General features: G+C 53.7%; 8 protein-coding genes across 8 annotated transcripts; 5 read left to right on the forward strand and 3 right to left on the reverse strand.

Annotated features, from left to right (window-relative positions):
* Positions 1 to 3,011: 3,011 nt before the first annotated feature.
* On the reverse strand, positions 3,012 to 5,029 carry J4E83_006801 (uncharacterized protein; the record flags this gene model as incomplete). The annotated part of the gene is made up of 3 exons (XM_049333711.1): positions 3,012 to 3,758; positions 3,817 to 4,362; positions 4,427 to 5,029. The coding sequence occupies 3 exons, from the start codon at positions 5,027 to 5,029 to the stop codon at positions 3,012 to 3,014; spliced, it is 1,896 nt and encodes a 631-aa protein (XP_049186967.1).
* Positions 5,030 to 7,662: 2,633 nt separating this feature from the next.
* On the forward strand, positions 7,663 to 8,928 carry J4E83_006802 (uncharacterized protein; the record flags this gene model as incomplete). The annotated part of the gene is made up of 5 exons (XM_049333712.1): positions 7,663 to 7,783; positions 7,836 to 8,020; positions 8,070 to 8,227; positions 8,275 to 8,533; positions 8,581 to 8,928. 5 exons carry the CDS (start codon positions 7,663 to 7,665, stop codon positions 8,926 to 8,928), a joined length of 1,071 nt encoding a protein of 356 aa, XP_049186968.1.
* A 1,809-nt stretch (positions 8,929 to 10,737) lies between these two features.
* Positions 10,738 to 11,724, forward strand: J4E83_006803 (uncharacterized protein; the record flags this gene model as incomplete). Its single annotated transcript, XM_049333713.1, has 2 exons — positions 10,738 to 11,083; positions 11,135 to 11,724. 2 exons carry the CDS (start codon positions 10,738 to 10,740, stop codon positions 11,722 to 11,724), a joined length of 936 nt encoding a protein of 311 aa, XP_049186969.1.
* A 1,157-nt stretch (positions 11,725 to 12,881) lies between these two features.
* Positions 12,882 to 14,452, forward strand: J4E83_006804 (uncharacterized protein; the record flags this gene model as incomplete). The annotated part of the gene is made up of 2 exons (XM_049333714.1): positions 12,882 to 13,061; positions 13,130 to 14,452. The coding sequence occupies 2 exons, from the start codon at positions 12,882 to 12,884 to the stop codon at positions 14,450 to 14,452; spliced, it is 1,503 nt and encodes a 500-aa protein (XP_049186970.1).
* A 3,291-nt stretch (positions 14,453 to 17,743) lies between these two features.
* On the forward strand, positions 17,744 to 19,898 carry J4E83_006805 (uncharacterized protein; the record flags this gene model as incomplete). The annotated part of the gene is made up of 5 exons (XM_049333715.1): positions 17,744 to 18,105; positions 18,154 to 18,588; positions 18,639 to 18,901; positions 18,946 to 19,509; positions 19,561 to 19,898. 5 exons carry the CDS (start codon positions 17,744 to 17,746, stop codon positions 19,896 to 19,898), a joined length of 1,962 nt encoding a protein of 653 aa, XP_049186971.1.
* A 1,727-nt stretch (positions 19,899 to 21,625) lies between these two features.
* J4E83_006806 (uncharacterized protein) lies at positions 21,626 to 22,594 on the forward strand (the record flags this gene model as incomplete). Its single annotated transcript, XM_049333716.1, has 2 exons — positions 21,626 to 21,724; positions 21,818 to 22,594. The coding sequence occupies 2 exons, from the start codon at positions 21,626 to 21,628 to the stop codon at positions 22,592 to 22,594; spliced, it is 876 nt and encodes a 291-aa protein (XP_049186972.1).
* A 1,629-nt stretch (positions 22,595 to 24,223) lies between these two features.
* On the reverse strand, positions 24,224 to 25,755 carry TUB4 (gamma-tubulin; the record flags this gene model as incomplete). The annotated part of the gene is made up of 4 exons (XM_049333717.1): positions 24,224 to 24,613; positions 24,663 to 25,052; positions 25,098 to 25,692; positions 25,748 to 25,755. The coding sequence occupies 4 exons, from the start codon at positions 25,753 to 25,755 to the stop codon at positions 24,224 to 24,226; spliced, it is 1,383 nt and encodes a 460-aa protein (XP_049186973.1).
* A 341-nt stretch (positions 25,756 to 26,096) lies between these two features.
* On the reverse strand, positions 26,097 to 27,352 carry J4E83_006808 (uncharacterized protein; the record flags this gene model as incomplete). Its single annotated transcript, XM_049333718.1, has 4 exons — positions 26,097 to 26,663; positions 26,717 to 26,896; positions 26,944 to 27,131; positions 27,184 to 27,352. The coding sequence occupies 4 exons, from the start codon at positions 27,350 to 27,352 to the stop codon at positions 26,097 to 26,099; spliced, it is 1,104 nt and encodes a 367-aa protein (XP_049186974.1).
* Between the last annotated feature and the right edge of the window lie 550 nt (positions 27,353 to 27,902).

Consider the following 27,902-nt stretch of genomic DNA (forward strand, 5'->3'; position numbering starts at 1 on the left):
TGTGCGCAACGTTCCAAAGTCGTTCCAACGTCGCTCGAAACAGGCCACGTGCGGAAGACGCCACTGCGTCCGTGTACTGGCGGAGAATTACAACTGCGATTAACCTTGGGGGACGGCTCGATATTAATCGATGCATTGCAAACACCAGCTCAGCTGCGCCGAGCGTATGGTACGGAATGGGTAGGCCCGGGAAGCCGCAGTTATGCCGACCGGTAATGACTGGCATCCCCAGCGCGCAGACTTTGCTGTTGGGTTTCTTCGCAGAGTTGGACACGAAATCGATGAATCGCGAGGGAAGGGGTGGAAGGAAGTGTTTCAGATTGAGAGACGCCGGGGCAGTAGCCGATGCGCTGTTTCGAAACGGGTAAAGCATATCCGGGCGCATGAACGAGGACGTCATTCGATCGTGCGCGCGACGAACACCTCCCTTTTTCTTCTCTATTTCCGACATACCATGCTATAACAAACACATCGGTTAGCAGTATAGGAGGAGCGATGCTGGATCACTTCAGAGAATTCACAAATGAAGGTTGCGCGATGATGATTACTCATTACCCACACCTTCAAGCGAAAACAATCGGGCATGTATAGCGGCATTCCTTCTCTCTCGCTCTTATCTCACTTGCTGTGCAATCTCTCAAGATGCTCGTTCCTTTTTTCCTACTCCCTCCACTTCGCGATGGTTCGACATCCTGTAACGCTCCAACGGCGCGCGATATCAGGTTTGGATGTAGCGCAACCGTCGTGAACCCAGGACTAAAGGAACCAGAACAAACTACACGCAGGCGCATGTCGAGTTCAGATTGAGAAATTGCATTCATCCCGTTCGCCAGATCTTGAGTTGATCTAGGGCTCGCTCCTTCTTCGACGCCGTTAGAGACCCGTTTCGCCAGGTGCGCATCGCCGTCCAAGCGGCATGCCAGTGCCTCCTCGAAGTCCTCGGATGCGATTGGCTCGTCCGTGCTTGGAAAATTTTGTCGGCAAAACGTGTCTATTAGCCGACCTCAGATCGATCTCTTGGTTGTAGATTTGGGTGGATGGACATGATCTTCAATGTTACAAGCATCCCCTGTTAAAGGGGTTGAGGGCGCGTGCCCTTGCGACTTGAGAAGGGTGAGCGAGATTGGTTGAGTCGGGTGGTTGTAAACCAACGTCCGCATGGGCAGCCACGCCTCACGAGAACCTTCACTTATCCGCAGTCTTAGTCGCCTGGCTCCATTCAACTTGCTCCATCGGGAACACTTTACAGTCATGGGCGAATTCTCAGCGAGTTGTTGTTTCTGTCTGGTAATCTAAGCGACGGCATTGGCAGATACGACTACGTTCGCGAACGTACCCATGGTTCGGCCATGATGGCGCCCTTCTGGTGAACCAAGGGATGGATTTATTGGTACTATTTCTTTATGATAAATCTAGAATGACCGTGCAGTCACCACTGCGGAACAAACCTCTTCTCACATCTCAAAAAGGAGAACACGATTTACAGCTACATTCAACAACAGGTCCTGGCATACGCAGTTCAGCAACATGGTTCCATGTACAACGCCGGCAAGCGCACTGCGCCTCACAACCAGTCATGCAACCAGTTCAACAATAATGTCACTCTTCTGTACACTTGCAAGGCCATCCACCTTCTCAAGAAGGAGCCGCACCCTATCTCGCGGCTTCCGATCGTCTATCCAGTCCTTAGGCCCGTACAAGAAGACTATAGCATCACCGAAGAATTCACCACCCCGCTTCCAAAGACCAATACCTCGAATCACCCTTTCTATTCCGTCTCCAGGGAAAATTAGGTATCGACACACAACTAAGGTCAAGAAGCCTGTGTCCAACATCCGCAGATACTCAATCCTCGCTCTACTGTTCACCCCCAGTATAACGTTTCTAGCCATCGGAGTATTATACGGATATGGATTTAGCGAGCCGACCTCCAAACAAGGGGGTGAGAAAATGGGAAAAGCAACGGGGAAAGAAGTAGGAAAGGTAACGGGAGAGGCATTCAAAGACGGACTCAGTGACCCTTGGATAACGCAGGTTGATGGATGCCGGGTGCGTACTTACAGCCAACCCTGGCAACCCTGGCAACCCTGGCAACCCTGGCTCGTCGGCTTGTATATCTACGGAAGCTTGGAGTAAGAATCTGCAAGGCTTTTTGAGACGCCAGTCATCGTGGTCCTACGGCGGCTGAACCCGGGATCACCCAAGCGGGCCACAACGCCGACGGGAGACTATCAACACCTCACCAAAGACGAGATGCTTATCCAGCCGCAACAACATCCACGTCGAGCTCTCGTTCACATACACGACCAAGACCCCGAGTATATTCCTCGACCCGCGAAGCCGAGCTTCCCAACAACGCCTCTTCTACCGTCGCATGCTGCCTTCCGAGAAGAAAGCGGTCCTCTGGGAGTGTAAATCAGACCTCCTACCTCTGAGCAGTCAGCGTACATCGTTGCGCAGTGTATATGCTTTTATTTACGAGAATACAGACACCCTATCCTCTCTACAAGACAATGGAAATGACTTAAGTGTCTACATTACCCTAAAACTTGGTCAAACCTCTGCCTGCACACCAACGTAGGCTACAGCATACCCATCGTCACCTTCGGTGCACGTCTCAAATAGCTAGCAATAGGAATGACCTAGAAGTCTACATTGCCTTGATATCTCAACATCTCTCGTTCTTATACCAACGTAGTCGTAGCGCACCTGTTATTGTTCTCGGCCCATGTCGCAATTAGTTAGCAATGGAATTTACCCAGGAGACTACATTGCCCTGGATTGTTAAAAACGTTCACTCTTATACCAATGTAGGCTGCATTACCTCTTTTATGGTCTTCAGTGTCAAATAGTGAGATTCCATCATGGCAGTATCTTAATTTTGTACCAGCTATGTCTTGATGTCATATAAAGGGACTACCTCAGTCAAGCATATCGAGATACCCCCGACACTCCACTTTCCGTCGCAATCCTCATCCGCCTTTCAGTTGGGCTTGAACCAAAGCTAGCGCCTAGTTGTCAACGGCAAGCAGAACAGCCTCATACTTGTTCTTCCAGTAGAGAGCATCACCGTTGGAGGCAGCAGCTCCTACACCATTGGTAGTCTTCGAGACTTTGGCTTGAGTAAGCTCGAGCTCCAAGCCCCGGATGACTTCGTCCCTGTCAACGACCTCCTGGCGGTACTGATCGGCCTTCTTGTAGGTGGGTAGCATCTCCTTGTACTCGCTGTAGGAGCGCTTAGCCAGCTCAGTCCATTCTAGCACGGTCCCCTCGAGCTCTTTGATCTTGTCCTCCCGAGCACGTGCTTTCTCCTCGTTCATGAAAGACGGAGAGCCACCAACAGCGAAAGTGGGGCTCTTGGAGGCCTTGAGCTCGTTGAAATCGGCCTTGAGTTTGGCGTTCTCCTCCTTGAGGGACTCGCAGGTCTGTACGGTAAACTTATGCTCTTTCTGCTTGGCGAGAAGGTCGGTATTCTCCGATTCTAGCTGGTCAACCTCATCGTCGAGACCCTCGAGCTTCTTCAGAAGGCCCTCCGCTTGGGTCTTGGTCTTGGCTTCTTCCTTCTTGCTGGCGTCCAAATTGGCGTTGAGAGTGCTGACTTGTTCAGAAAGAGTCGACTTTGCTCGCACGAGTTCGGTAACCTGAGACTCAAGATCGGCGAGTTTCACGAGGCGCTGCTGGAGCTCGGCGTTCTCCTTCTGGCTACTACCAAGGTCGATCTTCAGGCCTTCAACTTGCTTGGTCTGCTCGTTGAGTTTCTAAAGTCATGTTAGTTTAACTTGCACTTAACTTGCTTATTATGTCAAAGCCACTTACCGCGAATGCCTTCCCATGTTCAGCTGCCTGGTTGCTGTAGCGCTCGTTCAGAGCCCTGTTTTCCTTCTTTGCCTTTTCGGCCTCGAGTCTAGCAGTGCTCTCGCCTCCCTTCAACTGGCTGATCATGGTGTTCAGAGCCGTGTTCTTCTGTGTCTCCTTCGCGAGAAGGTCGGCGGTCGACTTAAGCTCGTCGGTAAAGCGATCGGTTGTCGCCTGCTCGTCGGCCTTCGTCTTAGCCTGGACGTCTTGGAGCGCTTTGCGCAGGGTGTCGGCTTCTGCGAGGAGCTGCTTCTTGGATTCCACGAGAGTCTCCAACTCCTTTTCGAGAGCGTCGACTTTGCGAAGATCTTCCTCCTTTGTAGAGCGCGCTTGCTCTAGGAGGTGCGCATAGTTGTCGATCTCGGTGCGCAAGTTGCCCTTCTCCAGAGTCAGGCGTGAGACGCGCTCTTGGAGGGCCTCGAGCTCCTTCAGCTTGTCGGCAGTCTGCTCCTTGTGCGCAAGGAAAGCCTCTTGATGCTCGAGAATGAGGTTGTGCTGGATGTTGACCTGCGTCGTATGTAAGGTCAGTGAATGTTTCATCGGTACGAAGAGTCTTTTGAGAGCCACTTACCTTCTTGTGTTGGGTATTGAGTTCGTCTTGCGAATCCTTGATGGCCTCGTTCACCATCGAGCTGTGATACAAGCTCATGTTATCACGCTGCTTCTCGAGGAATACAGGTAGCTTCTCCTTGGCTTCATTTGCCGCAGCAAAGAGCGCCTCCAGCTCATTCCACAGGGCTTCAACAGTCGGATTGGTCGCATCCGGTGACTCTGCGCGGATCAGCTCCAACAGTCGGCGCGTGTTGGTGACGGTGGTCGAGACAGTCCTGGTGAACTTTTTGGCATGCTTGGCGACTTGTTCCTTCAAAGCATTACCTTGGGAGATGGCGAGCTGCGCATCTGGGTTGTTCTGAGCTGTATTGAGGACTCCGTGAGCGCCACTGTCTGCGTCAGCGTTGTGGTGAGCGTCTTTGAGGGCCACATCGGAGTTGCTGGTGTTGGGGGTAGTAATCTGCTCCTTGGTGGCGATGACGCTGTCGACAGTGGGGGGAGAAGCAGCAATAGATGCAGATGGGTTGATGGACGTGGCCAAAGCTGCCTTCTTCAAGTGCGGAGCAGCATACTTGGAGTATCCGAGAGAAACGGGGCCCATGTAGGGCTTCGCGGACGCCATGTTGCGGGGTGGATGGAGAGAGCGCGGAGTTCTGTGCTTGATGTGAGTCGCTGTCAATCACTACGATTGGATGTAAAAGTGAGGTCGCCGTTGCGCACGATGTAGTCGAATGCGATGAGTGAGGGATACGACTTACGATTGACTGTAGACAACTACGAGAGCGCGGGACGGCTTTGTTCGAGAGGGTTGGGGGTGCAATATTCTGGTTGGTGGGGTGAAGCTGGCGCCGTGTTTGTGGACAGAGGGTAAGGGCAGTCGCGCTCGGCCTCTGGGCAACAACGCAGGCAGGTACTCTCGCCACCTAACCGAGCCAATCTTGTCGATGAGAGTGATGGCAATAGTCAGGATCCAATCAAGTCATGTTCGCGGTGAAGTGAGAAATCAAAATTATGGACTACGTGGTCACGTGGTAGCAGAAAGAGCCGCTGCCTTCACCTTTTATCGCGCCAACACAACGACTGCAGGAGGAACGGGTAATTGGCAGTTACCTAGAGTACGGAGACGCTCATACAAGGAAAAAACTGAACAATTGCGCCGTAATTTACACTCGACCACAAGCGAAAGTTCACACTTTCCTGAGATAATGTAGACTTCTAGTTTTTTGCATTTTTCCTAGACGGAAGGAGACAGGAAAGATGGAAAAGGTGGACGATGAGATGGAAACTGAGAGACCTGACTGAAGAGAGGACTGATCTTCGACAAGAGACATGAACCAGGTACCTTTGTCGTTATCAGAGCTGCCACCTGGGCAACAAATGTCCATCGTTATAATAGGACGTACCTAAGCTGAGCAAGAGCCCGCGGACGATAGCAACTCTTAGACCTACACGTCGAAGTATCGTCACACAAGTTTGTCAGGGCGATCGCGGAATGCTGATTACTTAAGATGTAACTTGTGGAGAGAACAAGTCACCCACTCCAGAGCTCCCCATGGTCCCCACAACCCGCCAAGATGGACATGCGACCTGGAAACGGGAACGTGGCTCTTGGCTGACTCAGGATACGATGTTGGATCAACGTCCCCTCAAAAACGAACAAAACATGCTGACAAGGCAATGGCAAAACGCGGCTTAAGCCTCGGTTACGGGACAGAAACACAAAAAGCAAAAGACACGCCATTCTGCTTGCCTGTCAAACCAGGAAGACGGGTCAGATTCCCATTCGGCATGCTGTGTGACGGTCACGTCGGCGTGCGATGGACCACGATGGATCGCGCTGGCCGTGTTCAGACGTGCAGAGGGCACATTTGGATTTTCATCGAGTGGGTTCAGGGTGGAACAGGAGGGTTCCAGACACGCAGGCAGCCGAATACCCGCGCAGAGGACGGTCCGCCCCTTTGAGGATGTTGGAACGGCGCTAGTTCGTTGTGGTTTTGGACGCTCGTGGAATATGTTGCGGTGGGTCCCTTAGGGGCTCCTCGCTATTTATCCAGGTGGCCATGGGGAACGGCCGTTGAACCAAGCGAGTGGGGGTCGCAGCGAGTTACCTCGGGCTCAAGTGGCTGAAGTGGTTGAAGTGAGGTGAAAAGGGCCGGAGAGGCAGCAATCACAAACATGTCGAGAGAGAAAGGCCGAAACGAGGCGTCTTGGGTAAGCATTGGAGGTGATGGGGTGGGTCCACTTTCGGAGGTATGGCGCGGAAAGAGCCGCCATCCAGCGTCTGAAACATAGTCGGGATTGCTCCTAGGCCGTCCTGCAGCAGTACGGGCGAGCTGGCGCGCAGGAATGCATCATGACGGAGAAGAAAGCAGGCGAAAGTTGGGCAAGCAGTGCACGAGCCGGCAGAAGGAGCTAGTGATGTTGCACTCGCTGCGGAGGCAGGGCCAGCAGCGTACAGAGGCAGCCCCCTACGGTGGACGAGTGAAACGCGGAGGCACCGGTACAGGTCCGAAGCATCAGGTTGGGGAGCAGATGTCTAGTCATGTTGGCGAGCGGCGGCAGCAGGCTTCCTAGCCCGTGGTAGGACTGGATGCAGCGGGAATCGATCGTCGCGCCAGGTTGCCGTGTCTCGTGGCTTCACGTCGTCCATCACGTTGCGGGCGCCGATCGCGTCCGCATGGGGGACTGGCATCCGAACGTCGGGCGTGCACGCTTGACCTGCCCTTGGCCGCCGTGTCGCGGGAAGACATTTAATATCATCCTGCCCGCCCAGCTGGGTCACGGCTGCTGCTGCGAGCATGGGCCTTCATCGCGAACGGTGCAGATCAGGGATTCTTTGCCGACACGTTATTTCTTAGGCCAGTCGCATACCGTCCCGGTTGTTCAGTCGTCTGTTAGTGCTGCATAGTGTCTCGTTTGCGCCCTCCTGCTTGTCCATTGAGATACTTTTTTTGCTTCTTCGTCCCTCGTTCAGTCGCGTCGCCCTCTGCTAGCACCGTACACCACCCACCACCACCACCGCCTACTGCACCCCTCCCAACCTCCGGTAGCGTCTCCCGCTCGCCTCAGATTCCAATTAGCTGCACGAGTCAGCCCGCTAGGACCTCAGCTAACACGCATGGTAGGCCTTGACTGCTACCTCGCTACTGCTGTATGCTGTAGCCCATCCCTAGCGTGTCGCGACTTCTCCTCTCCATCGCCGCTGCCTCAGCTCCTCCACGACGTCACCCATAGCAGTTTATGGCACCGGCAATCATGTGCTTCGGACGAAAACCCTCTGCCACCGACCCCGAGTCGAGGAAGAATGTCGAGATCGAAAAGAACCTCCGCGCCGACCGGAAGCGGGCTGAGCGCGAGGTGAAGCTGCTGCTACTCGGTATGCATTGAACGGGCCCCGGTGATACAGCGTGACTGAGACAAGAGTGCAGGTGCCGGAGAGAGCGGCAAATCAACCGTCCTCAAGCAGATGCGCATCATCAACGCAGGCGGATTCCAGAGCCTCGAGCGCAAGACATGGCGGGCCACCATCTTCAACAACCTGGTCTCGGCCTTCCAGACCATCTACGCGGCCATGCAGGAAGACGACATTGACTTTGAGGACGACGACAACATTGTATGTCCCATCCAATGGCTCCTGCCCAAGCACCACTAACCGACGACAGCGGTACTCCGAGATGGTCAACTCCGCGCCCGACATTGGCACCGAGGAGCCCATGCCCGAAGAGTTCCACACAGCCTTCAACTCGCTCTGGGCCGACAAGGGCGTCCAGCTCACAATCCTCAAGGGCAACCAGTATGCGCTGCACGACAACCTGAACTAGTACGTTCCCCTCCACCATCTCTACCACTCCCAGGCTAACAATTCAGCTTCTTCCAAAACATCGACCGTCTGTTCCAACGGGACTTCCTGCCCACCGACCAAGACATCCTGCGCACGCGATTACGGACCACCGGTATCTCCGAGACCATCTTCGAGCTCGGCAACCTGACATACAAGATGGTCGACGTGGGTGGTCAGCGCTCAGAGCGTAAGAAGTGGATCCACGTTTTTGACAACGTGCAAGTCGTGCTCTTCCTCGTGGCCATTAGCGGATACGACCACGTGCTAGTAGAAGACCGGAATGGCGTAAGTCACCTTTTAAGCATACACGCTACGTCCACTAACACCACTAGAACCAAATGCACGAAGCTCTCATGCTATTTGAGTCGATATCCAATTCCAAATACTTCGAAAAGTCGGCGCTTATCCTCTTCCTCAACAAGATCGATCTCTTCACCGACAAGATAGCAAGTGGCATGAGCCCAATCCGGAGGGTCTTCTCCGACTACACCGGCGGGGACCGAGATGTGGAGGCCGGCAAAGAGTTCTTCGCCAACAAATTCCGCAACCTCGTCCGCCAGCCCAAGAAGGAGGTTTACGTCCACTACACCAACGCGACCGACACCAACCTGCTCAAGATCACCATGGCGTCTGTACAAGACATGATCGTCCAGCGCAACCTCAACGCACTGATACTATAGTAATCACGGATGGTCGCGTTGCGATCGTCGCCGTCTTACACACAGCCCACGAGAGCGCTCGCGCGCCCACGCGAAAGCAGGGGTGCACAACGCACACGCGCCCGCGCTGTCGACCCACCTGCCCTAGAAACGGATAGTCCGCCTGGCGGGACCGGAGTAGCAACGGACTTTTAGTGGACGAGAAGAGACGACTTCCACGGCCCTTTTCCATTTTATACCCCCGATACCTCTTTCTCCGCTTCTTCATCATCTTCGCCAGTACATGACGATCTCACGACTTAATCTCTTGGTCTTGATTCTAGTCTTGATCTTGGTCTCTTTTTCTTCTCTCTTGGTTTGTTTTAGTAAGCGGATAAACGCATTTTGTAGATTCATAGTGTATTGCAGATCTGAGGAGACGAGCATGTCTTGGAACTCGACTGTGGAAAGATACAGAGGCTGACAAAATCTCCCTCCCTATCTCGACTTTGGACAACTACCGTTCATTGGGTATTGTGTACCTAGTACTCCTGCGCAGTCACTCACTGCGAGTGGGCAGGGTCATAGATTGGGGTTGGGCAGTGCCATGTCCAAAAAACATATTACATGGCATTTGACGTGCAGCAGGGAATGCAGAAGAGGTACATTTTGCTGCTGCAGTGTAATATCAACAAACCATCTTACCCAGCTCCGAGACATTCTCCATCTTGACGTACTCCGGTTCCCGTAGTTTCCGTTTCCTGTGTCGTTGCATATGCAGCCACTTACATAGCCATGTTCCCATGTCCGAGGGACGCAACTCGCAACTTGCATCATATTTACCCTGATTTACCCACCGCAAGCGAAGGGAAATATGATCAGGATGGTAAAAAGCCGCAATCCCGCGGGGTTCGTCAACGCCCATGCATTATGCGCCTCTGCGGCGTGGTTGCCTTACAGACCGAGCCAGTCGCTCTCGGTCCGTGCCGCTTCAACCCGGCGTGGGACGTTTGACTCGCACGTCGCGTCGCAGAGTGGAGGAGGGTCTATCCCTCCATAACGAGGGAGTGGCTGAGCTGGTGGCTTGGCTGGGACTTGTGGCGTCGGTTTGTGGTGTAAAGAGACAATATGGGTGGATGTGTTATAGAAAGGGTGAGATGGATTGTAGTGCAGTGCGATGCATTGGACATGCGGGGTGGGTGGTCAGGCGCGCACAATGGGATTGTGAGGTCATGCGAAGAGTGTTGGCGCAGTGAGTAGAAGGGTCCTGTTGGTGAGGGCAGTGTGGTTTGTGGGGGGATGCGAAGTGAGGTAGTGTGGATGGGGGAATCCCTTGCTCTGAGGAGGGGACGATGCCTGTGAGAGGGTAATAGTGGGCGCTTGCTAACACCATGTGTTGTCGTAGGTAGACACTAAGAGAAGGCCAGCAAGCTAGGTTGTAATATGTGCAAGTATGGACAAGATTGATTTGACGGTGCAAACAGTGCTCTAGCATAGGCAGAACAGTACCTAGGTATCTTATATCGCAGATAGCGAATATCAGAGGCGGGTGCATCTTAGCCACAATGCTCTAACAACAGACATCATCAAAACATATGGGGGATATGATCTAGACCATACACCGACATGTTGTCACGAGACCTAGGTAAATATTCGTGGACGTTCACCGTACTCTCGACCGCTTCACGCTTCTGACATGTGCAATGCTCTCGTGACGGGTGGCTGCCAATGCTAGTGCGCATCGGGGAAACATCGGCGCTGGCGTGGGAGCACCTGCAGCAAGTCCTGATAGCCGGCCTTGAGCCTCATCAACACCATCGTCATACCCAATACCCCTCCACCCAGCTGGCCATGTTCTCGCCCGCTGTTGGCAGAGTCGCCCGCTCTGCAAACACCTTCGCTACTGCGCCAGCGACGTCGTATGTCTTCACCCGCTGCGCCCGCCCTGCGCTGAGCACCAGCACGGCGCCGCAACAACCCTTCCGACCCAGTCACCAGCGGCGCTACTCGTCCTCGAAGCCGTCCACACCCCCGAACAGCAAAAAGAAGCCCACGGAAATAGATCAGAATGCGACGGCAGAGCTCCAGGGCGCCGGCAAGAAGTCCAAGGAGACGAAGAAGCTGAAGGAGCCCTCGACGGCTACCACAGGCAACAACGTGCCCTTTGTGCCGCCAACAAACCACCTCCGGGAAGACGGTAAGATGCCGCGGGGATGCACCTTTCCTTCCACATGCTGACGTACTGTAGATGTCAAACTATCTGCCTTCTTCGGCCTCCACCGCCCCATCTCCATCTCGCGCTCCTTCCCCAACGCGACGTCGACCGCCGAATTTGACGCCTTCTTTGACGTAAACCGGGCGAATGACGTGCAAAGAATGGAAGCCACCAAGAACGTTCTCGCTGGCTTCCTGGACCGCGTAAACGCCGAGATCGACGCACAAGAGGAGCAGCGAGCCGATGCGATACAATCGGAACAAGAGGTATACCACCTCGATGTTGAACCCACACAGCAAAACGTAGAAGACTGGGCCTCTCGCCTTGTTCCCTTCCGAGCACCAGCGGCACCCGAGCCGTACGATGCACTAGCGAGCGCGCCTCAGGCCGAGTCACACTCCGCTGAAAGCCTCTCCGCCAGCATCAACCAGCGCATAACCGAAGTACCGCTGCCCGCGCAAGAGAGGAAGCCAAGCACATTTCGCCAGCACGTTGCGCGACGAAGATATGGCATGTACATGATTAGTGTAAAGAGGCAACGGAAGCTCAAGATGAAGAAGCACAAGTACAAGAAGCTCATGAAGAGGACGAGGCTGTTGCGGAGGAAGCTTGATAGGTTGTAGTGAGTACATAGCGTTGGCGTTATAGACATGCATGACCAGGTCGAAGAGAATCACTTCATGGACTCGCGGATTGCTGGCCTTGGGATTTTGATGTCGCCTGCGTAGGTGCGAAACCGGTCGCAGTGACCAGGAATAACACCCGCGGCTTAACGGTCGCCTCCCTACGGTCCTTCGTTTGACAGAAGGCATTACGAATTTACTCGACTCATCTCTCGAATCTCGCGCATTGTCCTGGTGTTTTGAGCAGCTTGTTTTGATCGCATATAACGCCAGACGGGGCCGCTTCTTCTTTCCAAATACCACCGTCAATAACCACCATTACGTGCATTTCCCTTGCATTGTGTTTCTGCCCGAGCATCTCGCTGTTTCTTCATGCATCGCAAAGAGTCTCTGAGAACTCGAATGGAAGTTCAAGGTGCGAACGCATTGATGATCGGCGCTGTCAAGCGACGTTTGTTGACGGCGGCTATACTACGCTCTAGGCGTAGTCCCGTGTCGCAAAGTCACATGAAACCCCACCGCGACTGAGGCCGTCACAACACCCCCAACATCAGGCAGCACGCACGTCAGTCCACTGAGTCGATGCCCCGCACGGAAGCCTTAACAGACGGCTCCTAAGGCGTAGCGAAGTCGCAGCCCGGCAATCATACGTTCCAGCACGCTCAAGAGCGCATGACGCCTTGGCACGAACACCCCTCTGTCATTTTTCCACTGCGTTTTCACGACCCCGCTGTGTTCTGGGCGTCGGATCGAAGGCGGGATACACGTCTTGGGCGCATGGTTGAGACGTCCAAGTGATCCTTCCCCCAGGCATGGCGCTTGGAGGTGAGTCCCTTGGAGAGAGAGTGGCGGGAACGGAGGCACAGATGAATGTGATATATAAGCCTGGTATACCTCGCCCACAGATTGGAAGGCCAGCAACTTCGACAACAGCAAAGTCAACAGTAGCATCCAGCAAACTCCCCTTCCTTCGCTTCTTACAGCACTTTTTCCATTCTTTCGCCCAGGTCGGCCTTTATATCAACTTCATCTACCTATTACTTACTTCTTTCATTACAAGAGCTAGTCTCTCGTTTTCCTCCACTTTTAACGTTTAACGCATTACTACTGTTATCGTTCTTTCGATTCCAAATCACAACCACAACAAATCAGCAAACATGGTTTCCAAGACTTTCATCATCGCGGCTATGATTGCCTACGTCCAGGCCCGTTTCGGCCAGGAGCAAGTCCCCATCGACGCTATCAGTCAAGTTCAGGGTGGCGATGGTGGTGCCGCTGCTACCATTGCTGGTGCGGCCATCTCTGACCTTCTCGGTGGAGCAAACTCTTGCGATAAGGTATGTGCTTCTCCACTTGTTTACCCTACCTCCACATCCCCGGGGTCTCAGGCTAACAAACACATTAGCTCGTCCGTGCTGATCAGATCTTCACCGAACTCGGTGGCGGTGCTGATGCCCTTGCTGCTGCTATTGGCATGGTGACTGCGGAGAAGAACACCAACCCCTTTGCTGGCGGCAACGCACAGAACGTCTGCGGCGATGCTTCGCTTCCGGCTACTGCTGAACTTCGTGGTATCACTCCTCTCATTGACCCTGATGTCGATGTCAACGGTGATGCTGCTGCCCTTAGCGCTAGCAGTGCTGCTTCCCCTCTGGCTGCTGATGGTCTGAGTGTCTTTGATCTCATGGACCAGGCTGGTCTCGGTGACCTCGTTGTTAGCCAGGCTTCGGCTGGTGGTGCTGGTGCTGCCGCTGGTGGTGCTGCTGCCGGCGGTGCTGCTCAGGGTGGCAACCAGGCGGCTGCTGGTAACGGCAATGCCAACGCTGGTAACAATGCCAATGCTGGTAACAACGCCAACGCTGGCAACAATGCCAATGCTGGTAACGGAGCTGCCAATGCCGGCAACGCGAACAACAACGCTGGTAACGCTACTGCTGATGCTGGTGCCGATGCCGCTGCTGGTAACGGCAACGCGAACAACCAGAACAACAACGCCAATGCTGGTAACAACAACGATGCTGCGGCTGGTAACGACAACGCTGGCAATGCCGACAACAACCAGAACCAGAACAACAATGCCAACGCCGGCAACGACAACGCAGCTGACAACGCTGGCAATTCCAACAACAACGCTGGAAACAACGCCAACAACCAGCAAGATGCCGCAGCCGGTAACGACAACGCCAATGCCGGCAACCAGAACAACAACAACGCCAACGCCGGTAACAACGCAAACAACCAGCAAGACGCCGCCGCCGGAAACAACAACGCCAACAACAATGCCGATGCTGGAGCCGATGCCGGTGCCGGTGCCGACGCCGGAGGCAACGCAGCAGCAGGCGGTGCCGGCGGCGCCGAAGACTTCGGCCTCTGCACCCCCACCATCACCTTCCAAGGCGGCGAGAACGGGCGCCCCGCCGACGAATTCACCTTCCAGATCGCGGACCCCCTCGCGCGCGGCGGCCAAGGCGAAGCCCTCAACCCGGACATCATCACCAACGCGCTCTGCAACCAGCTGACCAACGTGTGCGAAGCCAACGAGGCTGCTGTGGCTACTTGCGAGAGCGCTGCTGCGGCTGTTCAGGGCGGAGACAGGAACAAGGCGCTTGCGGATCAGTTTAACAGCCTTGTTGGGTTTGCTGGTGCGGTTACCAACCCGGATGGTGGTGCGGAGGATGTGGGTGCTGCGGCGAAGGCGAGGGTTATGCGTCGTGGTCTCAGGTTGTAAGAAGGTGGTTGTGATATAGAAGATGAGAGGGGTATGAGTATGAGATGAGAAGAAGGGAGTGGGAGAGGTGCTCTGATCGAGATTGAGATGCGAGGGAGCGGATGAACGGTACGCATTTTTTTGCTGGATGTCTACTGTTGTTAGAAGTTGGCTCGACTTTTCCTTTTTTCTTTTTATACTGTATTCTTATACCACTGCATTTGCGTTTACGACGAAGTAGATTGATATCGATGAACAAATCTGTTACGATTAATATTGTTTCTCTGTTGCTGGCTTGTGAGTTCTCAATTGTGTGCCTTTGGGTTCTCCTGAACATCCTTTACCTTGTATCATTCGGCTATTTGTTGGATACTTGCAGCTTTCCTTGAGTGGCTTCATTCGGTTGCTGATACCGAGGCTCTCCTCAACATCGTGGTGGAGGCGAAAAGAGAAGACGCATTTGACCCAGACTGGGGCCTGGCCTTGGTTCGAGCTGGTCATCGAAAACGTACTTTGGTGACCTTGGTGGGGGCAAAACTTGAGGGAAGCTGAAGTCTGCATTCCGAAAGACCTAGTCGATGTTCATAAGTCCTTCGCTGTGTTGCTGGTAGCGAGCGTCTCCTCGATACTTGGGTGGAGGCAAAGCTTGACGGATCACGAGATCTGTAATTTGAGATACACTGTCAATATTTCCTGTTTCCCTTCGCCGACTTGGTAGTTCTAGGCTCTCATTCCAGTGGGAGAGGCGTTGATTTGAGACGGTCGATATGTCGGCTCTAGATCTGCCTCCTTTGCCTGCGCAGTATCTTGCAGTGAGAGGCGTTATCTGGACGCCGACCATATTGTGGTTCTGGACTCGTTTTCCTGTTTGCGCAGTATCTGGGTGCTGAAGGGTCGACCCATCGGGTAGGCTAAGCGCTCTTTGCGCCATGTACGTACACCACATTGGCAGCTGATTCATGGAACCATCCGGACAACAGCGCAAGCGGAGATTTCCATACCACGTCGTGTGCCATAATCGTGGTAGGAGGCACCTCGAGATGCAATCTAGCGGAGGCTGTGTAGAGATTTGCATTCGCATGCAGAATGCTCCTACTGCAGTGGATCAGGAGTCTTTTGAAATGTCTCGAGATGTAATCGATGTGTGTGTTCAGTGGTAGCGAAAGTAGCTGCACTCTGAGTGTGTCTCGTGGCACCACTTACTCCACGGGAGAAATTATCGGTATCTGTGTTTCTCCTCGGTCGACGGGACCTAACCCACACCCTCACTTCGGTAGACACGGGACAGCTCCAGGAACGGCGAGGTAGTGGCCCAGAACTGAGGGAAAAGCAAGCGGTACCGTTCCCTACATTGTGCCATGTGGGTTCGATCGAGGCTCCGAGTTCCGTTACTCCGCCTCGAAAAAGCAAACAAAAGAACGTGGCTAGACAACGTCACGAGAAAATCTCCGGAGTCTGGAGTTGTCGCAGCTTGCAAGGTACATGCAAGTCCTACGATACGACTTCTGTTTGCGGACTTGGACGCAAAACCCGACCGAGCGTCTTCACCACACGGGCTGTGCTTAATCTAATGCAGACAGGATGGATACATCCTGTTCCGAGAATCCTCCCCGGCATCCCCGCCCTGCTCCGCCTTTGCAATTGTATGCGCTGCTGGCTGTTGGTACGCGATGTGCGGTAGATAGCGATGTCACACGCTCATTGGCCATGGGTAGGATGAGGTTACTTGGTGTAGCTGATCTGCAAGTCCGTTGCGATCTGCGCTGCATCTGTCTTCCGCGGAGCTGGTGGGGATGGACGCTCGACTTGCCTACGAAGGCGAGGTGGCTTGCGGAGAGACCCTGAGCTAGAAGGTATGGAAGAAAGGAAGGAGTGTGTGTGGGGATGGTGAGTCTCGCCAGGACCAGGGGAACCATGCGCGCGCTTGGAGTCGGTGAAGTGGAATGAGCTGTTTTGGACAGCGAGACGAGTGTTGTGAGCTGGTTATGATAGCGAGGCAGCTTTGCCGTTCCGAGCAAGCGGCTGGCGCACAGCGATCATGTGTTAGACGATCATTGGGAATTGCAGGAGGCCAAGGCAGAGCTATGAGCGTCCGTAGTCCACGTGTGAAGGTGCTAGAGTCAGTAAATCCCGCTGTCGTTCATTGCTTTTGAGGCGGAATCAGGCGGCAGCCACAGACGCATTGTCATGGCACACAGCCCTCCTCACGTCGCATTCGCTTCGATGTGGCGCAACGAGTGCAATGCCGGAGTCGAATGCCTGGCAAAGTGGCTTCGTACGAACTCTAAACGCGAACTTGAGCCGTCGACACCGGATGGGTAGCGCCCGCCCATGGAGTGAAGCTACTGGGACGTTCGTGCCTGCTAGGCCCGATGTGGGCAAGGGGTGTCATCCAAGATGAGGATCAGGTACGACTGCATTGACTCGACCCACCAAACACGTTTGAGGGCTGGCAGAGTGAGGTGGTTGATGGTGAAGAGCAGCGGCGGAGAGAAGGGCCGCCGTGGCTGGCTCCCCAGCTAGGCGTGGCAAAACGGCTGCGCCACGGTGATCACAAAAGCTTGAGTGCCCAACAGATGGACTGTTTGGGTGACAGTGTAAGAGATGCGTTCACTCGACATGACATGGCGGCCGGCCATGCAAGTAGTGCAGTGCTCAGACAGCATTACGCAAAACACTAGGTCCGCATGGGCTTAGGCGCGAAAGTGGGTCCCGATGAAAATCGCGTGCGTCTCGACATGCATTCCTTCCACACAGACAACAAAGCCTGTTAGCCTCATTGCGCACGAGCGTCGTCTAGCATGGCACATTATTAAGAGAAACATTTAGCACAGGGCGAGAAGCCAAGGGACGCTGAGAAAAAACTTTGAGACGTGCTTGCTGAGAAAAGGATCACCATCGGTCCTTTACTCGGTCCCATTCCCCCGCCATCCGATTCGCACCGCTGCAACAGGCCCTGATGACGACGTAGGTGCTAATCGCGAGTGTGGTTCTTCAGTTCATGGCGAAGTTCCTACCTTACACCTTCTTATATGCCTTTTTTCGCCGATTGAGACGCGGAATACTATAGTAGTCTATGCTTGCCGCTCGCCAACTCCCTGTGGATACCTACTAGATGAATCAGGCCAGCATGACCACTCCGCGACGGAAGGCATGTGTCGAGTGCCGACAGCAAAAGGTACTTCCCCACCTCAATGCATCGCGACAACGTCCGCAATGGCGAAGATGGTTTACTGATCATTTGTTTGCCAGATCCGATGTGATGTCGAGCAGCACAAGGTACCGCATGACCCATGCGGCCGCTGCAAGAAGATGGGCCTCGAATGCCGCATTCTTCCCACGTCAACCAGGAACCTGCGCCAAACAAAGGCAGAGATGCGACGCGAATTGGAAGAGTTGCGATGGAATATGCGGCAGGGGCAGAATCCTGGCGATGCAAACTACCCGCAATCGACAGCATCGCCGACCGTCGACATGCAAAACTACGGTCCGCTTGAACACGCTTCGGGCACATATTCTGATCCTTCCGGAAGGACAGATGCATCAGATTCCATGTCACCAGCTTTCGACTCGCGGCCGCCGACGCGAAAAGGCTCCGATCATCATGGCACGGTACCGCGTGTGATTGACGGCTACCTGCTCGATTCAAAGAGGATTGACGATTGCTTCACCATGTACGTTGACTCAGGATGTCGTTCTTATCTATGCTAACATGACCGCAGTTACTTCACCCAATACCATCCGCTCTTTCCTATCTTGGACCCTTCAATAGGGCCGAATGACTATTATGACCAATCGCCGTTCTTGTTTTGGACTATCGTGGTCACGGGATCGCGGCGGTACTCTGAACACGAAGTCCTAGAGAGGACGAGTCAGCCCATCACCCAGCTCGCGTTCTCTTCAATGGCGCTACGCACCTCACAAGTTCCGATCATCCAAGGTCTACTAATTCTGTGCACATGGCGACTACCCACCAACTCAATGTACAAAGATACGACACACCTCATGTGTGGATCGGCAGTGCATCTAGCAACACAAATTGGTCTGCACATAGCAGGTGTTGGCCAGGATTTTGCTAGGACGCCGCTTGAGAAGGACCAGTCGCTCAAGGTGCAACGCGCCAGGCTCTGGCTGTGTTGCGTCATCGTTTCCATAAGGTGAGGTCTCCAAAAGAAGTAATACTGTGACATACGCTAACCTTATCTAGAACGAGCTGTGTTGAAGGTATACCACCTCTTGCTGAGTCATTCTTCGATGGCGATGAACAAGACCGTGAAGACATGGTTCCATACCTCCCGTCTGACCTGCAGTTCCTGCACAAAGTCTACATCATCCTCATGCGTGCCATGGTTGCCATGGGCAAGACCAACTTACAATCCATTCATTGTGATGTCCGTGTATTACGATCATTGATTGGCATATTCGACTCGCAACTCCTCAGCTTGGCCCCATCTTCTCCAAGTGAACTCGGTAAGTCTGACCCGGCTCTTTCGAAACTTGAGCTAACGAAATAGATACCCTGCAACTCAGCTGTGCACGTATTCACGTAATGGCGTTCCATTTCTTCGCCCACCCTACGAACCCTGGACCCGATGCCGAGGGTCTTTCACGATTCTATTCCCTTTGCATCTCAGTTATCCAGTCCGCTTCGACAATGCAGACGACACAAAAGATCTTCCTACCCTCTGTCTCGCAATCATTCATTGACCGAACTATTACTCTGGCTGGGTTTACCATTCTTAGACTTGTTCGAAGTCCGCTTGCTCAACATCTGGATGTGCTTGCGGGCGAGCGAGCTTTCTCACAGGCGTATGATTTTCTCAAGAACGTCTCTTTACAACCAGGAGATATCCATTTCCGAACTGCGCACATCATGAAGGATTTGTGGGGTAGCGATAAGGTGTTCCGTAAGAAGGATGGCCGTGTGGAATCGCTATATCTAAGGCTGAGGACGCGATTGAGCATGAGCATTAGTTACGACATGTTCTGGTACTGGCGAGAAGAGTTCAGCAACATGAAGAATCCGTACGGCGACGAAGTAACTCTATCGCACGAGAACGTCCAGCAGAACCCACCTCGTAAGCATCTTACGTCAAGTCTGACGGGCTCTTAACTAACAAACATGTCAGAATACCCATCCCAACAACAACAACACCCACAGCAGCACCAGCAGCAACTTCCGGATCCTGCGATGAGACAGCAACAACAACTCCCAGTGACCAAATTCGACCCCAGCTTGGTGAATCCTCAGATGCAACAGGACCCGTCCGTAATGAGCTTCGATGCCTGGGAAGGTCCAGACTATGGAGTGCCGCCAATGCTTGATCAATTTCCCGATTACGACTGGGCGGCCGGATTTGAGTTCTCGAATGCGGAAATGCCCAATGTGCCGGTTGGCCCTATGAATCCAATGATGACAGCACCAGGGCCTGGAGGCGCCCCGAATATGGGATATACCTACGGTTAGACGTTGTAGGGTCCGCGTGAGGGGATGAATCGGACGCGATGGAAGAGTAATAATAGCGGTTTCTCGCCTGGTGCGGGAGTTGAAGCGTTCAGATACCGTATACCTACTCAGATACGCAATGCCATGGAATATACTTTACCCCGATCGTCCATTGCAGACGCCACATACGGTCTACGAAGACCTCCCAAACGTAGACATCTGGATTCGGGATCGCGATCGCGGGATCGGTAACACCGCTAGACGATAGTCCAGGAACGGATCGCGGTGGCGCAAATTTTTCGATCGCTTCGATGCACGCTGCATCTTCCTGGGAGCAGGCGCGACGCCAAAGAGCTGGGGTGGTGTGCCGGCCTGACCGAACGAACTCCGAACGCGATGAAGATGAATTACCAAGGCGTATATGATAACAAAGGGTCTTCTCTTCCAGTGGGGACAGTCCGACAGGTACAAGACGAACCTTGCAGCAAAAAGCAAAACGTGGGTGCGATCACCTGTAGTGCCTTCGTCGCGCAGCCTGACCCTGATGGGCCACTAGCGGCGCCTTGTGCACCACAGTCCAAAGGCGTGTACCCAGGTGGAGGAGGAAAGAGGAACCGACACAAAACACCAAAGCAACCGCCATGCCGGCCGCCAGCTCACTTTAAATCCCAGTCTACCCCTCTCACCAACCCCCCATGCGCTCGCTCGCCTACCCAGGAGACTTCGGCATCGGCCAGCATACCCAACGGGGCATTCCATCCTCCAAATCCTCTCTCATACGATATCGCCTCCCGCCTTCAACGCGCCGACCATGGACATCGGCGAAATTGAATTTCGCAGTCTTGTCTGACCAGTGAGAAGGGACAAGCATGGCGCTCCTACCGGTCAAACTGCCGGCGAACATCGGCACCACACTACGTCAGCAGCAGGAACAAGGGCTTGTTGCGGGGGTGGTCACCACCACGGCTGCGGCTTTTCGCTTGGTGTTTTGCGCGTCGTCTCGAGGGTGTGGATATGACGTTTGTGGGTTGTGCACTTTTCACTATTTTGGATGTTATAGGGTTGGCTGAATGTTCATCCGAGAAAGTGTTTTCGCTTTCGCCATCGCAAAAAAGAAGATCTTTGATCAAAACAGATGGCTACGGAGTACTTGGCCGAGAAAGACGGGGGGATGGCATACCCGGGTCTGCCTATCTGCGGCGTAGCCTCGTTCTCAACTGAAAAGAAGTGGTGTGGTTACTATCTTATTACCCTTTCATGCTTATTTCGAGATCAGCTATTAGATTTTCTATATAAAGGTTGTAGGAGTTAGGTCCGGTTGGTTGATAATGATTAGATACTGTTCCCAAATCCGCGGTCGCTTTTCGGGTTGACAGCATCCTAGTTCGCAGGACGGGTACGTAAGGCCATCGCTGCCGCATCTGGTCGACTATTCGTGGGTAGCCCAGCCTTACTTGTTGCGGCCCGCCACAGTGTATACGCAAGACGCCGAGTCTCAGCGGGCTAAAGTCAGGCTGTCGGGTGTACCTTCTTGCTCGTTTTGATGCCTGACGAGGACACTATACCCCTTGAATTGATTGCATTTGCTGCTTTTGGTATTAAGAAAGAGTTGGTCGCGCATACATAGTAAAGAGCTGGGTTATCGTTGTTATCGGCATTATCAAAGCGAAAGAAGAGAAGGCAGTATGGGATCCAGCAAAGCAGGACAAACAGAAAGGAAGATGACGGCCGTCGAGAAACTGCGAAGCATGCTCGCGGATCCAAACAAGTTCCTTTCTTGTCCCGGAGTATACGATGGCTTCACAGCGCGGATAGCCCTCCAAGAAGGCGTAGACTGTCTATACATGGTACGTCTCCCCCATCTCCCCATCTCCATATCCACCAACATCCCCCCCACGATATCAAACAACACCAAACCAACCCAGCTAACACATGTCCAGACAGGCGCAGGAACAACAATGTCCCGCCTCGGCGCCGCCGACATGGGCATAGCCACCTTCACAGACATGCTCACCAACGCCAGCATGCTCGCCTCGCTCTCGCCGTCGACCCCCCTAATCGCCGACGCAGACACAGGCTACGGCGGGCCCGTCATGGTCGGCCGCACAGTAACCTCGTACATCCGCGCGGGCGTCGCGGGCCTGCACCTCGAAGACCAAATCGTGAGTAAGCGGTGCGGGCACCTCAACGGCAAGCAACTCGTCGACATCGAGGAATTTGAAGCGCGGATCCGGGCTGCGAGGTTAGCGCGCGAGGCAAGTGGCGGTGACATCGTCATCATCGCTCGAACGGACGCATTGCAAGGATTCGGGTACGAAGAAGCCCTACGCCGTCTCCGTGCGGCAGTCGCTCAAGGCGCAGACATGGCGTTTCTGGAAGGCGTGACAACCGCCTCAGACGCGCAGCGCATATGCTCCGATCTATCTCCCACACCTTGTCTCTTCAACAGCGTCCCCGGCGGCGTATCCCCTGATTTCTCGGTCGAAGAATGCAAGGCCATGGGGTATAAACTTGCTATTTTCCCGCTGCTGGCCTGCGAGGTGGTGTATCCTGCGGTTAGGAAGGCGGTGCAGCAGATGAAGGCGGGGCATGTGGAGAGTGTGGAGGGGGATGGGAAGAGGTATGGCCCGCGGGAGTTGTTTCAGGTTTGTGGATTGGATGAGTTGATTGAGTTTGATGTTAAGGCTGGGGGGTTGGGTTATAAGAATGGGGCTTGAGGGGGATGTATGATTGCCGCATGGATATGAGAGGCAGTGAGGCTTGGAGAGGCGTTGTTCTTGCGTTGGAAGGAGGTGGGAAATGTGCTGTATACCATTCATCGTTTTGCATTCTGGTTTTAGTTTCGAAGAACGTTCATTTCTGTTCAAACATGACTTTCATGGTGATCTCAAGACTCCATCCAAGCTACTGCGCGACTAATCTTTATAGAACCACACATATCCACACTCTCCAACACCGCCCTATATTCCTCAAGCCACCTCACACAAGAAAAAAAAAACTAAACAGGTCTAGAGCCTACATCAACGCTAGGTCATCTGTCTTCTACGCTTACATGTTAATGTAGGCTGCAAGCCTGTTCAAGTTTTTTTCTTGGTCAACGTGAAGCCTAGATACCCCACCTCCTCCCAATCCTCTCAAACACACTCCTCAAATCCTCAATCTCCCTCCTAATCTTCTCCAACTCCTCAAAAGGCTTCCCCTCTACCTGACCCCTCCTAAGCTCAAACTGCAGCCTTGCAATCTCCTGGATAATGGCGAGGGTGTTATTGTAGTCTGTGTTCACATCGTGAGTTGCGGCCTCCATCTGCCCAAACGCCTTCCTAAAATTCTCGATCTCGTGCTTGTTGGCAGACGGCATTGTATACCGGGCTGATAAGTTTCGTGGTGGCGCGTGCGTGACGGAGATACGAAGGGTGGGGATTGTGTCTGTTGTAGTGGTAGGCTGAGTGGGTGGAGGGGTAGGATGGGTGGGCGTAGTAGTTTGTGGGGAGTCTGCGGTGGATCTTGGTTTTAGATCAGATGTCCGTAGACGCGCGTGGTAGTGTTCGGAGATGGGTAGGTCTGCATCGTGATCGCCTTGCTTAGGGCCGCAGAAGTAGAGGGTGCGGGTTTGCGTGGAGAGGGCGAAGATGGCTAGGGGACCAACGACTCTAGAGCTGGTGATGGAGCGGATGCTTAACGCGAACATCTTGGGTGAAAGCTTTGGTGTCTTGGGCTGTTCCTACGGGGTGTTGTGTATTTCTGTGGTTGGTTGATTTGGTAGTGAGTGTAGTCGTAGGCGAGTAGGCACAGTTGACTTACTACGACGTATTTTATGCGGAGAGGACTGCGTACACTTTATACGTATAGAAGTGAAGCCTTGCTGTTCACTCGTGGATTCCAACGCACTGACCTGTGGTTATTTCCATTGAAGTGATTTGGGTCAGCAATAGAAATGCAAGAGAATGACAATCACCACAGCTTTCCAGTCACGGTACCACGGTGAATCTGCTACATGCCTACAACCACACAGTCAGTGGATTGGTTTCTTGAATTAGCGATCCGTGGTAGACCTCGATGGATCGATTATCTTGCGCTCGCTACCATACAAACTCCTGGCGTTCTCTTCAAATCAGTCCGCCCTTACAGAACTAGCAAGAGCCGTGATATCTTCCACCATGATGACCACAATCGGTACGACGATTCGAAGAATGTGGAAGATGATAAATTTCAGAATCACGGTAGGTCTGTAGCCTACGTTGCATGTCCGCCAACGCCGCGAAATAGACTTGAAAGTCGGGTACCCTTGACTCCACTGCACCATCCAATGACGCCGATGCCAAATCCAATAATTGCTCAGGTGACTTCTAGCCGACTCTCTTGTCAGCTTCCTCGTCTGCAGGCGGCGCCGTCTCTTTGGTCAAGTAGTCGGCATCCTCAGCCTCTTCGTATTCTGCAATCAGACCCTGAACGACTTCCTTAGCTTCGTCGAACTCGCCGAGACCATCCTTGAAGGGCACTTCACGCTTGTAGCTTTCAAGGAAGGCGTTGCGTTTACGGAGGGTGGAGTATTGTGCGACTATGCGCTTGAAGAGCGTGGCGATACCCGTGTGATTTGCGAGCATGAGTCCGGAGACGCGGTGCGAGGAGGTCACGTAGGGCGACTTCTTGGTCAGCGCGACTTGAATGGAAGCAGGGCCCCAGGGTATAAAGGTAGCGAGACGTCGTTCGCGAATGCGCATAAGCGATTTGTGTACCTGAAAAGTCAGTGAGCTAGATTCAAGCGGTCAATAGGAAGGAACATACATCTGAGGGATCCGCTTCTCCCTGGATGATGTTCAGGATAGACATGTAGCAGCTCTTCTTGGTGGGGTTGGTGGAGACCATGCGGTTCTTAGGCTGCAACAGTCGTCTCATGACGTCCAAGACGGTTGTCTTGCGAACTGTCTTGGCCTGCTCTACGTTCTCGCCAGAGAAGGGGGTGTATGAAGTCATGAGGAAGTGACAGCGCGGTGTGGGAATGAGCGATGCGACGATGCCAACAAGATCGTTGTGCATGTATCCGGGGTAACGAAGGGTCGTGGTACTGGCGGACATGACGGTAGACACCAGCTGGTTGGTCTGCTCGAACGACGGGTTCATAACGTGCAGTCGGTCTGCAGCGATCCTAGTCAAGGCTCCGTTGTCGAGGACAACCTGGGAGGTCAGTATGAACATATGCGAGTACACTGGGCAGCTTACCACGGAGTCTGCATTCTGCGTCAGCCGTCTCATGCTCAGCAGACTGTTGTATGGCTGGACCACTATGTCGCCGTCCTGCGTGTTGGGGAAGACACTATATGTCTGGATGAGCTTCTTGGGGAACCTGTCGTTGAGGCGTTCGAGCATGTAGGAGCCGAGACCCGAGCCCGTGCCGCCAGCGATGGAGTGCAGCATCATGAAGCCCTCGAGCGAGTCGGAGCCGTCTGCCTCGCGATCGATCATATCCAGGATGTCCTCGTGCACCTGCTCGCCCATGCTGTAGCCCATGCCCCAGTTGTTGCCGGCGCCGGTGCCATCCTTGTGTATGTAGAAGTTTTCGGGGTTGTAGATGTTCTTGTAGGCGCTCGACTGGATCGAGTGGAGCACTCTGGGCTCGAGATCTAAAAGAATGGCGCGGGGGATGTAGCGGGTGTCGTCGGACTGATAGAAGAATACGTCTTTGCGGTCGCCGCCCTCGGTCGCGAAGTCCTCGAGGTTGCCGTCGCGGTTGATGCCGTGTTCCTGGCACAGCTGCTGCCAGAACTGCTGCCCGACGCTGTTGCCGCACTGGCCCGCCTGCAGTGTTATTATTTCTCTGATACCGATTAGCTACACCATGTGACCGCAGTCTGAGATATACGCGCGCGTACCTGGGCATGGTGGTGGTGGTCAGCGACGTGGTGGGATGCGAACGCGCTCTGGGCGGGGTGCACGCGTCGGGTCGCCAAATATTTGGACCCTGCCGTCATAGCTCTCCACGCAAGACCACCCAACACCATGGCCTTCACTCCACGTCAACTAAGAAAAATACTGAACAGGCCTGCAGCCTACATCGACGTGAAAACCTACAAGATAGGTGACCTAGCGTCGATGTAGGCTCTAGACCTGTTCAGCTTTTTTCTTGCATAAGGTGACTCCACCATGCCAATCCAGATACTCGCCACTCTCACGACGACACTATATCTTCTGAATGTTGTTCTTGATATTCGCGTACTTAGTCTATTGCTCCTCCTCTTCTTCCCGTATCCTGACTAACGACTTGCCCTGGAACCCAAAATAACACTGGAACAAAAAGGTATAGATCATGCAGAAGAAGTTGTACCGCAGCACATCCAGCCACATCAGCAGCGTCACGCCGTCCTGGGTTCCCTCGTGCCATGACCTCCGAACCTCCAGAAATAGCTTCGGGTCGTCCGTCACCACGCCGTCAAGGCCCTGCCGTATGTCCCAACGCATCCGGCTCTCCGAGTTCACCGTCCATCCGTACACGGGCCGACCGTCGCCCTGAGCTCGCCGAATGAACATCTTGCCCCATGGCGTCATGAGGATGGCCTGGGCCATATTGGACGAGACATTCGGCACACTGAAGAAATGTGACGCAATGAGTGTCGAGAAGCCAATATGCGAAATCGAGAAGCCCGGCAGATATCGCGAACATAGCGGAAGAAATTTGGCTGCCCAGCACCCGAGGACAATGCGCTTACTCCACGGTCTGGATGGAGCAGCGGGCACGCTGTTGATTGTTTCACCAATCAAGCGCATCACATCGTCGGCATCGTTATCGAGCTGTATCGTATCGCGTCAGCAAGTGCTTGTACAACTCGGCTAGTACAACATACCTTGATATCGAGCAAAACCCAGATGTCTTCCAACCCAGGTTGCGCAAGATATTCGAGCAAATCAATAAGACGAGGCATTGGCTCATGAGGTGCTTGCAGCGTTCTCAGCTTGCTTATAAACTCATAGTCGCAATCTATAACTTTTTCGGGCCTGCCAAAGCATCTTCTCAAGTTTCTGTCCTACACAAGAGTCAGTATACGATCGGGCTAAGTTTTGATCAACTCACATGCGACAATACGACTACACCATCTTTCGTCAGATGTATGTCTGTCTCAAGAGCATCTGCGCCCGCTTCGACTGCTCCTCTTAACGAGGCCATAGTGTTCTCGGGGTGCTTAGCCATGTACCCTCGATGGGCAATAGCCTGCGGTAGCCGCCTGCCTGATACATCTTTACGCGCAAACGCAAATGTAGCTATCCAGCTGGTCAATTTACATTCGCCACCAGAACTCAGTAGGTTTCCTACCTGCGGGGAACTTGGTCTTCGGGCCGAGTAGTGGCTGCTCTACAATCTTGTCGAGCTGCTTCGTGAGGCTCTCAAACACCGGCGGTACTCCTACAACCATCTTTTTCTTCTCGAACAATGGTGTTTGCACGTCGAATGCGCAGTCGGTGTCTATCCTGACCTCAGACATGACGAAATGCTTCTGGCGCGGCGGTTCCGAAAGCGGACGGAGCGGAACCTTTGGGTAGCGTGGTATTCGGGGAATGTACAGCGAAGGACAACGAACGAACGTATGCGCGACTTCAACGTGAGGACAAAAGATACCGATCTATAACGGCAAACAAACACACAATCTCCCTCTCCACACATCCACCCGCAAGGCAAATTTGCGGCGCGGGATCTCTACGACCCATTCCCTACGTTCGGCCGCCGAACGCGCCCTCTCTGGCCGCAACACACAGCAAAAATGCGCCGTGCAGCAGGACCCATCATCCCAACCCACACAACTGCACTCCAGGATACCGAATCCGTCCCAGAATCAGCCACCCACATTACCTCAACGGGCATAGGTAGCTGCAAATTGCAGACGGATGGAGACACAGCCTGTCCCGCATTGGCTGGCAAGCCAGGCTAAGCTTCGTTCCAAGATGGAGCCATCGAGCTCCGGATGTATCAGCTCCCGGGCGCCACTAACAGTTGGAGTTGCAGGTATGCAACCCCCCTTGTCTCAGCAAGTTACG

Source organism: Alternaria metachromatica, assembly GCF_023757995.1.
Source record: "Alternaria metachromatica strain BMP 0045 chromosome Unknown scaffold_16, whole genome shotgun sequence".
Classification (NCBI taxonomy): Eukaryota; Fungi; Ascomycota; class Dothideomycetes; order Pleosporales; family Pleosporaceae; genus Alternaria; species Alternaria metachromatica.